This window comes from Mustela erminea, chromosome 12 (assembly GCF_009829155.1).
Source record: "Mustela erminea isolate mMusErm1 chromosome 12, mMusErm1.Pri, whole genome shotgun sequence".
NCBI lineage: Eukaryota > Metazoa > Chordata > Mammalia > Carnivora > Mustelidae > Mustela > Mustela erminea.
In genome coordinates, this window is record NC_045625.1 from 49,295,025 (window position 1) to 49,310,485 (window position 15,461).

At 39.6% G+C, this 15,461-nt stretch overlaps 2 protein-coding genes across 3 annotated transcripts in view; one reads left to right on the forward strand and one right to left on the reverse strand.

Annotated features, from left to right (window-relative positions):
* Positions 1-6,489: 6,489 nt before the first annotated feature.
* Positions 6,490-10,681, forward strand: RPS6 (ribosomal protein S6). Its single transcript, XM_032308922.1, has 6 exons — positions 6,490-6,585; positions 7,116-7,247; positions 7,695-7,905; positions 8,276-8,422; positions 10,297-10,454; positions 10,545-10,681. Exons 1-6 carry the CDS (start codon positions 6,580-6,582, stop codon positions 10,638-10,640), a joined length of 750 nt encoding a protein of 249 aa, XP_032164813.1. The 5' UTR covers positions 6,490-6,579; the 3' UTR covers positions 10,641-10,681.
* A 294-nt stretch (positions 10,682-10,975) lies between these two features.
* DENND4C (DENN domain containing 4C) overlaps positions 10,976-15,461 on the reverse strand; it is a 140,944-nt gene continuing 136,458 nt past the window's right edge. For both annotated transcript variants that reach the window (XM_032308921.1, XM_032308920.1), the window contains 2 exons: positions 14,079-14,143; positions 10,976-13,865 (listed from right to left, as the gene is read on the reverse strand). In XM_032308921.1, coding sequence (XP_032164812.1) covers positions 13,729-13,865; positions 14,079-14,143 — 202 coding nt within the window. In that variant the 3' untranslated portion in view covers positions 10,976-13,728. The remainder of the gene's footprint in view (positions 13,866-14,078; positions 14,144-15,461) is intronic.

Consider the following 15,461-nt stretch of genomic DNA (forward strand, 5'->3'; position numbering starts at 1 on the left):
TGGAGTCCCAGAAGTGGCCTATGAGCTGGCTCCAAGACACTCTTGGCTGGGATCCAGGAGCTCCTGGGAGTAAGCCTGTCAAACTTGGTCAAACAGCAGATTTTGAAACAGCCCTGGAGCTGGACTCCAGCCCATCCCAGCAGCAGCCTGTGAACAGTCCTGCTGGCACAAGGACCTGGCAGGAGACCTTCCTGTCTGTGACTTGGAGATCCTGAAAGGGTGCTGTCCTTTCTCCAGGCCCTCTAGCCATGGTCAGAGAGCCAGCCAGCCCACCCAGGGACCTGGCAGGAGACAGGCCAGTCCATGCCTCCACAGCCAGGGACATCCTGTTGTCATTGCTATTCCCTCTACCCTACTGCCACTTGGTAAAAGTAGTCAATTGAATTAGGTAACCAATTAACAAATGCATTTCTATTTTATTATTTCCTTTCTTATTAAAAAAAAACTAATTTTTCTCATTGAAAAGTATCTGGGGAACCCGGCTACATATTTTCTGAGAGATAGTCCTCATTCTCTGTTTACTGCAACAGACCATGTTTTCTTAATTCCAAGACTCACATTCCTTTCTATTTGAGCATTTCAGCATCAGAACCAGTCTTAAATCAGTGCCAAGAGGACTTACCAGCCACAAGCCTGAAAGTTAAGTTGTGATTGTTCTTTCCTGGACAGTTTCCTATTCATTTGTTTCTTAATGCAACCGAAGCACTTGAAAGAGCAGCGTCATGAAGTTCCATGTTGCATACTTGGGGTTGGTATTTGTTGAGCATATGCTTAACATTACTGTGATGCAGTATTGAAACAAAAAGTTGCCATTTATGTAAAAGATTGCCTGTTGCACATCAGAGACTGCAGTTGAATGTAGTAGACACAGCCAAGTCTCTTGGGAACAATGGCAAATTTCAGAGCAAAGGTTGGTGTGAGCCATTTATGCATCAGGAAGTACATAGGCACTAGATGTATATCAGTTAAAAGCTTTCGGCTGACTTGCAAGAGAAGGTTTTATAATTCCAGCTTCCCTCATGAAGAAAAAAAAAAAAAGACCAAATAGAAAATAGACTTAGAATCCCAGCTGTCATTTCTATGCCTCAAAATTTTTCAGGTAATTCTAAAACTGACAAGACTATTTACACAGGATGCCTGCTTTCAACGCTGCTAGTTGACATTGTACTGTAAGGTCTTGGCAGAGCAATTAGGAATGAATGAATGCATGAACAGCATTCAAACGGAAAAGAAAGAGGTAAAACTATATTCATAGATGACATGATCATAAATAGAAGATCCCAAGACACCACAAGAAAACAAATAAATTCAGCAGTTTTAGGAAATAAGATGAACACACAAAAATCAGATGTGTTTCTACACACCAGCAATGAATAATCTGAAAAGGAAATTAAGAAAACAATCCCAAAGGATAAAATACCTAGGAATAAAATGATAGAAGGAGATAGAAGACTTGCAAGCTGATAACCACAAAACATTGGTGAAATAAATTAAAAAGACCTAAATGAATGGAAAGACATTCTGTGTTATGAATTGGAAAACTCAATGTTGTACAGATGATAAAACTGATCTATGGATTAAATATAATCCCTCTCAAAATTCCAACGGGGCATACTTTTCATACATGGGCATAAAATTCATATGGAATTACAAGGGATCCCAAAGAGCTAAGACAATCTTGAAAAGAAGAACCAAACCAAGGACTCACATTTCCGACTTACTACAAAGCTACCAATCCAAACAGCATGGAACTAGCAGAAGGACAGACATACAGACCAATGGAATAGAACTGAGAGTCCAGACTCATAAACTCATACATCTATGGCCATTTGATTTTCAGCAAGGGTGCCAAGATCATTCAATGAGGAAAAGAATAGTCTCAATAACAAATGGTGGTGGGACAGCTGATAGCTACATACAAAAGAGTAAAGTTGGATTCACTACCTCACACCATACTAACAAATTAACTCAAAATGGATCAACGAGCCAAATATAAGAATTCAATACAGTTCTTGAAAGAAAACACAGGGCGCCTGGGTGGCTCGGTCAATACTTACCTGCCTTCAGCTCAGGTCATAATCCAGGGTCCTGGGGTAGAGTCCCATGACAGGCTCCCTGCTCCATGAGGAGTCTAATTCTCCCTCTCCCTCTGCCCTCCTCCCCTCTCGTGCTCTCTCTCTCTCTCTCTCCCTCGAACAAGTAAATAAAAATCTTTTAAAAATATAGGGGTAAATCATCCTGACTTTGGATTTGGCAATGGCTTTGTCTCAGATATAAGACCACAAGCATGATTGTAAAGAAAAAAAAATAGATAAATTGGACTTCACCAATATTAAAAACTATTGTACATCAAAAGCCATTATGGGCGCCTGGGTGGCTCAGTGGGTTAAAGCCTCTGCCTTAGGCTCAGGTCATGATCTCAGGGTCCTGGGATGGAGCCCAACATTGAACTCCCTGCTCAGCAGGGAGCCTGCTTCCTCCCCTCTCTTTATGCCTGCATCTCTGCCTACTTCTGATCTCTGTCAAATAAATAAATAAAATCTTAAAAAAAAAAAAGACATTATCAGGAAAGTGGAGGGGCAACTAGGTGACTCAGTGGGTTAAGCCTCTGCCTTTGGCTCAGGTCATGATCGCAGGGTCCTGGGATCGAGCTCCGCATACAGCTCTCTGCTCAGCGGGGAATCTGCTTCCCCCCTCTTTCTCTCTGCTTGCCTCACTGCCTACTTGTGAGCTCTCTCTCTGTCAAATAAATAAATACAATCTTGAAAGAAAGAAAGAAAGAAGACACCTACAGAACGGGAGAACATATTTGCACATAATATATCTAATAAAAGTTATAATATTCTGAATATGCAAAGAACTCTTACAACTCAACAAGACAAACTAATTCAAAATGAGTATAGCAGCCCTTTTGTACTATTGATGAAATTATAAAATGGTGTGACCGTTATGGGAAAGAGTACAGAGTTTCTTCAAAAAAATTAAAAATAGTGGCACCTGAATGGCTCAGTCAGTTAAGCCTCTGCCTTTAGCTCGGGTCATGATCCCAGGGTCCTGGAATGGAGCCCCATGTCAGACTCCCTGCTAAGCGTGGAGTCTGCTTCTCTCTATGCCCCTGCCCCCAGCTTGTGCTCTCTTTTGAGCTCTCTCTGTCTGAAATAAATAAATAAATAATCTTTTTAAAAAATTAAAAATAGAACTGCTATATAATCCAAAAATGCCACTTCTGGGTGTGTATCCAAAAGAAATGAAAGCAGTGGCTTAAACAGATATATTCACATCTATGTTCATAGCAGCATTATTCATACATTGGTGGTTCAGTGGTAGAATTCTCACCTGCCATAGCAGCCTTATTCACAACAGCTAAGTGGTAGAAGTAACCAGATACTCATCAACAGATGAATAAACAAAATGTCGTATATAGGCACAATGGAATATTCTTCAGCTTTAAAAAGGAAGGCTTTTACAGGCTACAGCATGGATGAATTTTGAAGACATTATGCTAAGTGAAATAAGGATCACAAAAAGATAAGTAGTACATGATTCCATTTCTATGAATTTGACTACTTGAAATACTTCATATAAACCAAGTAGAATGGTGGTTACCCAGGGTGGGGTGGGGAAGAGGAGGAGTTGTTTAATGGGTATAGAGTTCCAGTTTTGTGAGATGAAAAAGTTCTGAGGACCTGCTTCACAACAATGTGATTATATATATATATATATATATACGTATATAAAATCACATTGTTGTGATATATATATATATGTGTATATATATATATATTTTTAAGATTTATTTATTTGAGAGAGAGAGCTCACATGAGCAAGTGGGAGAGGAAGAGGAAGAGAGAGAATCTAAGTACAGCACAGACCCCAACATGCGGGGCTCAATCTCACAACCCTAAGATCATGACCTGAGCTGAAATCAAGAGTCAGATGTTTAACTAACTGAGCCACCCAGGTACCCTACAATTATATTTAACACTACAACCTGTATACTTAGAAGTGATTAAGATGGTAAATTTTGTGTTTTTTACCACAATAAAAAAAAACATGAAAAGAAGAAGAAAAATCTGAGAAGTAGTCATGGTTTGACTCTTTGTCTCACATTAACTCCCTATTACTACTACTTCAGTGAAAACAGAGCTAAAAAAACACAGCTGGGTAAAGTACTTGAATAGCTTCCTATTTTTCCAAAGAAGGCCAACAGGTGTTGGCTCGGATTTGGAGACACTGGAACAATCATCCATTGCTGGCGGGAATATAAAATGGCTCAGCAGCTGTGAAAATAGTTGGGCAGTTCTTCCAGGAGTTAAACACAAAATTTACATATGACCCAGCAATTCCACTTTTAGGTATACACTCCAAAGAATTAAAGACAGATACTCAAATGTACCAGCACTACTCGTGAGTTAAAAGTTGGAAATGATCCAAACGTCCATCAATGGATGAATGAATGGATAAACAAATTATAGTCTTTATAGTGGAATACCGTTCAATCATAAAAAAGAATGAAATATTAATAAATGCTACAAGGTGGTTGAACTTAAAAAACATGAGAAGCCAGACATGAAGTTCGCATATTGTGTAATTCCATTTACAGAAGATGTAAATCCATAGAGACAGCACTCAAGCTGTGATTGCCATTGGGTGCTGGTAAAAGGGAATGGGGAGCAATTGTTTAATGGGGACACAGTGTCCTTCTGGAACTAGACAGAGGTGGTAGATGCACAACATTGTCAGTGTACTAAATGCTGATGAATTGTTTACTTAAAAATGATTAATTTTGTTATATCAATTTCACCTCATTACCAAAAAATTCCACAGGTTTTAAATGTGTCATTTCACCAACATTCTATACATTAATACTAGGTGATCAAACAGGATTTAGTGGACTATTTTAATTTCGAATGTGAAATGGGCCTAAACTCAAAACTTTGTGATACTGAAGAAGACGTGATGTTAAAAAAAAAGAAGAAGAAGAAGAATGTGATGACAACAATGAAGGAGAAGAAGAAGAGGAGGGATGTAATCATCTTGGAAAGTAAATTATTGTTTACCTGAAATGCAGTTTTTATTTCTCGAAAAAAATATGGAGTAAATAATAGACAATAAATGTTCCTTCTTTAAGGATGCTGAGTGTGGTCTTCAGAGTTAGACCACCTGGGTTCCCATTCTTGCCTTCCCAGGAATGTTCTGGAGGACTATTAAATGCACTGTATCTTTTTCATGTCTTGTGTACTATTAAGAATTGCATCACTGGGGCACCTGGGTGGCTCAGTGGGTTAAAGCCTCTGCCTTGGGCTCAGGTCATGATCCCAGAGTCCTGGGATCCAGCCCCACATCGGGTTCTCTGCTCAGCGGGGAGCCTGCTTCCTCCTCTCTCTCTCTGCCTGCTTCTCTGTCTGCTTGTGATCTCCCTCTGTCAAATAAATAAATAAAATATTTTTTAAAAAATTGCATCACTGCAGATTCAAGATTTACTATAACACATTCACTTATTCTCCCTCTACTGGCTGGTTCCATATCACCACACTGTAATATACTAATACCTACCAGAGTTGGGGCTATAAGTTAACAAATACTTACTGAATGCTTATTCTTTATGTGCCCTGCACTTTGCTGTGTCCTATGTGTTCCATAGAGAAGTTTAGACAGTAGCCCTGCCTCATTTATCATTGAGGAGAGGGCAGAGACCATAAACATACCAATTATGTATCATTAAGTATGAGAAGGGAAAACAGTGCTATACCAGAGATAAAAGGTGGGATACTATTATAGGGAGCATGGACAGGAAAGGTTTTTCTTGGGACACCTAATCTGAACTACCTACATAATATTAACAAATGGCATTAGGTGAATTGTGGGATGTCTGAGGTCAGGGACAGGAGATTGCAAAGTACTTAACTGCAGTGGAAAATGATGCATTTCCAGCAACAGCGATATAATTTTTCACTGTAAAAGATCCAGAGACAGAAGCCAGGGAGACCATTTAGAATGCACCAATGGTGGCCTGGCTTAACTTAGGGTAACTGTGGTTATTGACCTGGGCCAATGGGAAGGTGTGATTCTGCAACAGAACGACGATGACGGCAGAGCGGTTAGAGGCCAGACAGTGAAACAAATCACGGTTTTCAGGGCGTCCTGCTGTGAACCGGAACCAGAGCACCCCAAGCTTCTCAACTAAAAACTAAAAATACTCAGACGGTGTCTAATGTACAGGAGAGGCCAAAAGAGCTGAACTCTGGTCCTGCCCTTCCCCTATGGTACCAGCAAAGAGAGAGTGTTCGGGACCCAACCGGGAGTCCACCCTGGTTCAGGACAGAGCGGAACAGGTCAACCAAAGAGAATATAACCTTCAGAAAAACTTCCGAAGGAGAGCCGGTGTCCCATCGCCGACCGAGCCCACCTCTCAGGGCTTATTAACCCCGCCTCCGGAAGTACCGCCCGCCGGCGCTCACTTCCGCTATCCCTGGCGGCAGTTTATCTCGCGAGAATTAGAAGTGCCTATGAGACATGGGCTAAGCGGAAGTCGGGCCTCTTTTTCGTGGCGCCTCGGAGGCGTTAGGCTGCTTCAGGATGAAGGTAGGAAGTGGTGGAGGCTTTTGGAAGTGGGCTCCGGGGAGGCGAATCGAGCCCCAGAACATTGCAGTGCTACCGTCCTGGCTCTCCAGAGTCCTAGCTCCAGGTGGAGAAGAGTCTGAGGCGGGAGAAAGCCTGCCGCTCTCGGGTCCGAGGGCCCTCAGGAGAGCGGATGGCGAGCGATTACAGCTGGAGTCGCGCCGGGCGGGGAGCGCCATGGTGGCGTCCTCACGCTCGGCCGGGCGAATGCGGCCCTGCTGCCTCGTTGGCGGCCGGTGGGTCGCGCTTCTTGCTCTGTCGGGCTGAAAGGCTGCGGAGGGCCCTTCGGCCCCGGAGTCATTCCGCGAGGCTTGAGGAAAAATGAGCTTAGTTTTAGTGGGATGTTTGTGCGTTATTATGCACACGTGTGCTTTAGCTAACAAAACCGACACCTTAAGGTACCAGCTCCTCGTCTGGGGGGTTAGGTAATGGCTTTTTGGTGGTTCTGCGGTTTTCTAAAGCTCTTCTCCCCTTCCTCCCCCCTTAATCCTTAGCTGAACATCTCTTTCCCAGCTACTGGCTGCCAGAAACTCATTGAAGTGGACGATGAACGCAAACTTCGAACCTTTTATGAGAAGCGTATGGCCACAGAAGTTGCTGCGGACGCCCTCGGTGAAGAATGGAAGGTTGGTTACCGAATTAACTGTCGGTGCTGTTGCTAATTGGTAGTTGTGGAGCGGGGTTCCTGCTCCGGGTTCTGTCTTCTGACCGTGGGTTACACCTCCACGTTTCGCTTGAAGTAGAGCTGTCACCTTGCGGGGTTCTGTGTAGGCCAAAGGAGAATACACACCTAAAGTGGTTTAGAAAGTGCCAACAAGGGTGGTTTCTGGTTGGTTGCTCGTTTGTACTTTTCGTTTCTTAACATAATCTTTCCATTGCTCGAACTGTTACATCTAGTAAAACATAGGTTAGAAATGAGACTTAATTGAGAAGAATTTGCTCGTTGATGTTGGCCAATTGAAGGTACAGACAAAACTTAGTAACCAGAGAAAACTGTAAGTTTCAAATGGGCTTTGATTTAGGATTTAAGGGCCGTAATCCTTTATTTTACAACGTGTCACTGTATTCTGCAGGGTTATGTGGTCCGAATCAGTGGTGGCAATGACAAACAAGGCTTCCCCATGAAGCAGGGTGTCTTGACCCATGGTCGTGTCCGCCTGCTGCTGAGTAAGGGGCATTCCTGCTACAGACCAAGGAGGACAGGAGAGAGAAAGCGCAAATCTGTTCGGGGTTGCATCGTGGATGCCAATCTCAGTGTTCTCAACTTGGTCATTGTAAAGAAAGGTGAGGTTTCTTGTGTTCTTGAGTTCAGTTTCTGTTGACACGGACTTATTTATTTATTTTTAAAGATTTATTTCTTTGACAGGTCACAAGTAGGCTGGGCAGTGGGGGTGGGGGAGACTTCCTCTCGAGCAGAGAGCCAGGTGTGGGACTCCATCCCAGGACCCTGAGATCATGACCTGAGCTGAAGGCAGAGGCTTAACCCACTGAGCCACTAAGGCACCGCTGACACTGATTACCAAAATGGTTTTTTATTTGCAGTATCCAGTTTGACCATTGGACTTGTTTCTTTACCAATGCATAAACAGTAATTACGGTTCTTGTTTGTAAGCAAGTTGTGGAACTAAAAAGTTCTGATCACTTTCCTCCTCAGGGGAGAAGGATATTCCTGGACTCACTGATACTACTGTGCCTCGACGCCTGGGGCCCAAAAGAGCCAGCAGAATCCGCAAACTCTTTAATCTCTCTAAAGAAGATGATGTCCGCCAGTATGTTGTGAGAAAGCCCTTAAACAAAGAAGGTAGGGGAAATTATGCAATTCGGGGTTTGCTCAATTTCGGTTGTCTTATACATCTTATACAGATAATAGAAAGTCCACATATTATGTATTTACCGTATTTTAGGAAAATATTGGGAAGAGGGTCAAGATGGGCACTTGTTACTAATCCTTGTTGTATCTGATGGTTCTCTAGAGTATTAGAATTTTACGTGAAATTTTGCCTGGGTTACTGACGTATGTTTATCTGAAGATAACTTACCAGACCTAAAGTTCATTAGTTTTGGTTAGGAGTCAGGAAGATAATGGGAAATTCTGGGACTGTTAACTCCTGGCCTTTATTTTCTTGATCTGAGATGTGGATAGCAGTTGTAGGAGTTGTGGCCATTAGAAGGAAAATACTTGATTCAAAATCCTAGGAACAGGGCGCCTGGGTGGCTCAGATAGTTGTCATGATTTTCAGGTCCCGGGATTGAGCCTCATGTGGGGCTCTCAGTGGGGAGTCTGCTGCTTCCTCTGCCTCTCAGCGCGCGCGCGCGCGCGCGCGCGTTCTCTCTAATGAATGGAGAAAATCTTTAAAAAACAAAAACAACCCTAGGAACAGGTGTTTGGGTTTTGGAGTTTTAATATTTTGAGATGGTATATAGTAGACATGGTTTGTTAGGGAACATAACCTGTCACTGGTGAGGCAGCAGTGCTCTGTAACATGATTTGTCTCTCTAGTAAAGTGTATGAGTATTTGTTTATGTGGAGTAAAGAGCATGTCAGTTCAGTTTGGGTTTTCTTGACAAATGGGAAAAAAATGGGTTGGGTTTTGGCACTGAGTACGTGAAAACTTAAACATGGCATATAGTGAGTGCTCATGGGTCACTGCAGATATCAGAACCACTTGTGTGTGAGGTACTACTTTAAGAGTTGGGGGTATAGTAACAAAGGACAAGTTACTCTTCTATAGTTTACATTTAGAAGTGGCAGGTACATGGCAGTTGCAACACCACTGGCAATACCAGTGTAGTTAAATGTTCTGGTTAATAGGCGATAATAGCATCATTCTTATATTTTTAAGGTGTTTGATTTTTAGGAAAACCTGAACAATTACTTAGTTTTAGAATTTGCATGAGCTATTTGTTACTCCCACCAGGTGTCTACAGACTCCGATGATTACATCTAAAGAGCCGTCTGCTTCAAAGCAGATAAACCGTAGGATTTGGGACTTAGCACACGGGCTAAGTAAAGATACCTTGTGAACAGTGCACTGCGCATTCTAATGTTAGTGGTTTTGTTCCCTGGGTTGGCAGGATCTGCCTTGGCAAATACTGGATTCAAGCATAAATGGGATTTCAGAGTGTGGTTAGGGGATTGGTGCAGATAGAGCTTTACTTAGTTTTCATAGATAAGTTACACATGCACAGTTAATACTGTTTTAAAATCATGCTCTTGTGTCCTAAAGTACACAAATACGTAATACCTTATAAAGACAATCTTACTGTGGAAGGGAAATTGGAGTAGAAAAAAGCTTGGGGTATGACCCCCCCCCCCCCCCCCCACCACCAGAGTAGTCTATAGTCTAGAAGCTGACATCCAAGCTAGTGATGTAGTTTGATGAGCTGTTTTAGGATTAAATGTGTCAATCGGGAAAACACTGGCACCCAGTAGACAGAGTTAATCTGTTCACTTTTCAGAAGGAAAAGTTTCTCTTTTGAGAATATTTAGCCCGTCTTGGGTTTTGTTGACAGGGTGGTAAGTCTATTGAGTTATATAGTAGTTTAGATTTGGCTTAAAAGGCTTCCTACATGTAAGTCCTAGGTAGTCCTGTTAGTAATGTTTTTAAAATGTAGATGTGGATCCTGATGAACACGGGTATTGATAAGTGATTGAATCGTCATCTGAATTTTCAGGTAAGAAACCTAGAACCAAAGCGCCCAAGATACAGCGTCTTGTTACTCCACGTGTCCTCCAACACAAACGTCGGCGTATTGCTCTGAAGAAACAGCGCACTAAGAAAAACAAGGAAGAGGCTGCAGAATATGCTAAACTTTTGGCCAAGAGAATGAAGGTAAATCAAGAAGACTGGGGGAGGGAAAGTCAGGCCTGACTTTGGATTTTTAAGCCGGACAAACTATAACTGCTTTTTTGTTTTGTTTAGGAGGCCAAAGAAAAACGCCAGGAACAGATTGCCAAGAGACGGAGGCTGTCCTCTCTGAGAGCTTCTACCTCTAAGTCTGAGTCCAGTCAAAAATGAGATTTTCTAAGAGTGACAAATAAATAAGATCAGACATTAAATCCCCTTCATTGACTTTTCATTGATGATAAATCATAGATAAATGGATGAAAAAAGTGAGATAAATAGGGGAATATTATATACAGCAATCTGATGGTTGGTAAAGTTGCAAGAGATAGTTCAAAGTGAAACCCTTCAAGGTGAGCAGTTGAGACAGTACTGTAACAGTGGATGGCCAGAACAGGGTTTCTTTTGGGATCGGTGGGTGGCTCAGGAAAGGATTCTGAGCATAAGGTACCTATTGCTTTTTCAAGCAAGGCGTGGAACAATTTGGGGGAAATAAGGGACTAGGACTATTAATATTTTGTACACTTTATTTTGAGGAGTACAGTTTTAAAGATCTATACACAATACATGAAAAGTGCCCTTAAGAAGATGGACATTGTCATATGTAAAAAAGATACCTTGTTAAAAGCATAGTTAACAGATAACATTTTAAAACAGTTCACAAAGCTTTTAAAACCAGTGCAAATTATATTAACAAAAGCTTTTCAATTCTAGTAAATTGTTACTCATGCATTTTATGGTTTCACACTGTGTCTTTAAGAAACAGATCAGTGAAGGATGCACAAAGTAGTATACTTCTAATGTAGCCTGTCTAGTTTCTGTATAGTAATTGCAGTTAGAAGTATCCTTTATAGACTAGAAGGCTCTTAAAAAGGCACATCAGGCTTTAAGGGTGAAGAATGGGAATTCCTTATTTGCTGGAATACATGTTTTAACCACAGGTAAGTAAAATTTTCAAACTGCTTTAACATGGAGACTGAAGCTGTGCTTTGCACAATGCAGATTGTGATTCAGAAGATTTGTGGCCCCATATTGTACGTTACTAATAAGTTCCCAGCTAATGCCAATAATGCCAGTCCTCAGACTGAACCAGCTAGCTGAGGGAGATAATGCTGCTCTTAATACATGGTATTAAAAAAGGATGAACAACATGAAAAATTTTAATTGGCAACTGATGTTCCATAAATTAAGGTCAAACTAAAAAGGCAGAAAGGGAAAATGGAGCATTTGTAAGTGATAACATAAAAGAAAGGAATAAACACCACAGTTGGGGTAAAGTCCAGAAGGCAAGTCCGGTATACAGTCCTGACTATCAAATCCAAAACTAGTTAAGTAATGCTAAACATCTGGACTAATTTGAAAGATTGTTTGCATAAGTTCTCAGGCTTTTTAAGTTTATTTAATACATGGCTACAATCGTTCTAGATATTTCTAAATGTGTGGGTAATGACTGCATTATCTGGCCTTACAGTTTTGTTTGCAGTAAATTTTTAGTGGTCCCCTTTCTGTGGCAGGTACTAAAAGAGGCCTTTGTGCACTTTTAATACAACAACCCCTATTTCTAAATGAAAGCAGGGTAAGGTTTCCAATGTATAATGGTGAGTTATTTAGAATGCTGTAAAAAGTTACTAGGAAATGTATACTTTGGAACGGTAGAGCCAAATCTTCAATGTGTGAGGCGATCCTCCTTAACTTAGTAGGAAGTGCTTTGGTACGTAATTTAGTTCAAGTTAATGAAGACTACAGAGAAGGGGAAAAACACAATATCGAACTCTAAAAATCACAAAGGTTAAAACTGCACACATTTCAGGAGCCTTAAGCAAACAGCAAACAAGAATTTTCCATTTTTATTCAACCTCAAGCTTAGATGTAAGATAATTACAAACTTTGTTGGGACAGTAAATGTTAAGTACCAAGTGTTAAATTGCAAAAATACGTATTCTGAGATAGTGCAAATGATCCATTTTTAAGGTAATGAGTTGTACATAATTTCTGTCAAGTTCTTTCAGCAATTTCATAATAAACTGAAATAAAATCTGCATAGGTTAGATTAGCCCTGAAATGTTGAAAGACTAGTATAGTAAAAAGTTCTAAAAGATTACACCAGGTGGGAGATTTGTGACACCTGGAAATTATATCAACTAATTCAGTCATCTGCATAATTACTGTAAAAGCACACAACCAGTGGCTTTTTCAAATCTTGCAGAGTTAAGGCAAACGTAATTGTTGCTAAGGGTTTTTAACGAAAGGCCATGATAAATGTCAGGCATGTGAGGTCATGATTTTCTTGAACCTACTGGCAATAAGCTCAATAAGCTTTAACGTTTTAAGAAGACTTAATCGATCCATCCTAAAAAACTATTTACAAATGCACAAATAACAAGCATACAAATTAAATATACAAGAATAAAATTCTGTGTGCAGTGCAAGTTTATCCCACAGGTTTTTAAAAGTGACCAATAGCAACAATTGATGTACCTGAACAATTTGAGGTCAAAAAAATAAAATTTTAAGCACATTCCAATTTTGTAAATTATGAGGCTGGTTTGATTTCATTTAAACTATGATTGGTTCCTTTATTCCAATCTTAAAGCTGTTGTAAATTAACATGGTATTGGGAAGAGGATGAAAAGTAACTTGGATATTAAAATCCACTAAGGAAGAGAATACCTAAGGCATGGCTGCCCTCAGACTTTAAAACAGTTTTGATTAATGACTACAGCTGAGTTTAGTAGTAGTCATGTAATAGTTGCAGACCCCTTTCAGAAAATTGTATTGCAACACGCAGTCTAGGAATTTTAATAAATATAATATGGCTGTACATACAAATCCCTACACAGCCACACATATATACACACACATACACAAATAGTTGCTCCTGTAATTGAGATTTCATTTTTGGGGGGGTTAGGCAAGTTTACATTAAACTGCTATTCCCCAAGACCAACAACTTAAAATACAAACAAATGCCAAGAATGAATAGTTTTGCATTATCAAACAAATACACTGAGAAATCCAAAAACCGTTTTGGATCAAGCACAGGCAGATGAACCATTCAGAAGTCGCAAGCCTTTTAGATAACTAACCCTGGGGCATTTTTATGTTGCGAGATGATTCAGTATGAATTATATTTCATTATATGTTGTCCCAAGCGTTAACTTCATTTCCCTTTCATCAATTGTTAGCATTTGAATAAACCTTGAATGTTTGCCAACGGAATCTATTCCCTCAAGCTTTGCTGAAAATCTACTGAGCATCTTATTTAAATGAGAGGTGCTCCAAAACACTTCCTGCACCATTCCATACTGATACTTGGTGGAGCATCAATTTTCTGCAGCTTTTCAAGAATCTCTGAAGATAGATTATTGTATGCAAGTCCATATTCATTGTCAAAAGCCTCTGAAAGACATTTTCAAAAATGCAGTTGTAATTTGTTAGAAGTTATAAAATGAAAAATGTCAGTAATTTCATATGTATCTATAAACTGCATATTTAAAAATAGAAATCTTTGGAAAGTAGAGGATCAATATTTACCCAAACCAATTATAATTCTGTAAATTACTTTAGAAAATGAAAGAACCTCCTTTAGTAATCCTTAATTAACCAACTTACCAATATCAATATTCTCTCTTCCAAGGGATACTAATGATAAGAAGAGGATTTCTCGGTATAAACTCCTATAAAACAAGTATTTTTAAAGTTAATGGGTAGAGAACATAAAAATACACATGAAAGTTTTGTAAAATGGTGAAAAATGATTACATCTATATCTAGTTAACAGTAATGTACCCATGTCAGTGTCCTGGTTCTGATAAAATACTACAGTTAGATGTCAGTTTAGGGGAAGTTGGGTGAAAGTATGGTGAATCCTGTGCTACTTTTGCAATTTACTTTGAATTTCTTTTTCAAGTTAAAAAGTTTCAGACGTAAGGCTTCACACTAAAAACTATTGTAAGTGGTGTGTTTTAACTTTATTATAATAGTTCAGCAATATAAATACAGTTGACCCTTGAACAACATGGAATTGAATTTCATGGGTCCACCTCTATTTTTTTTCTCAATACAGCAGAGTACTGTAAAGGTATTTACTAACTTTATTGTAAAAATTCATTATATTACACAACATACAAAATGTGTTTTGTTTGTGTTATTGGTAGGACTTCTAGTGAACAGCTATTAAGTTTTGAGGAAGTCAAACATCATACACAGATTATCAATTGCAAGGCGGGGGGGTCACTCAAGGGTCAGCTATAATAGGTAACTGTTTTAACTCTACTTCTCAATTATAATTTGCAAAAGAGTTTCCTCTCATCTTTTCCCACTTGACAAAGTAACATTAATTTTTAAATAAGTTAGGGGTCTAAAACCCTTGGACACTGTGAAAAGTGGTGTGGTCTTTATTATTATTTTTTTAATCAATAAAGGACAGACTACAATTGGCTTGTGAACATAAAAGTGTAACAAATCAAACCTTAAAAATGAGCTTCATAGCTCAGTTAAAAATGAAGGAAAGCTTAAAAAACGAACTGATTTCAGAGTACTTAACACAGAAAAAAAATTAGAGTAATGCTGATTCTGATAATGCTTCATACAGACTTGTACAGAAGCTTCAGAAGTCGTAACCTATTTCTAATTTTCCTTCTCTGCCTTTAAACTACAGATACTTGAAACTTGCTGCCCTTTAGACCCTGAGATTACAAAAGGATCCATTCATTTTCATCATCAGTTCATGCTCTGTCACTTCTGAGGTTATCTTCAAATATGCCATGACCAAAGAAACTTGCAGAGGACTTGCCAACTCTTGCCAACTGTTGGTATTTGGTAGCATTTATTATGCCACCTTTTCTGTAGTTTCCACTGCAAAATTCACTTATACTGAGAATGGGATTAGTACTGATCTAAGCCTGTGAGCAGACAATAGTAAAGGATCAGGAAAGCTCTATATCCTTTGTAATTTACTGTTTCCATCACTTACATAAATTGTTTCTATTCATA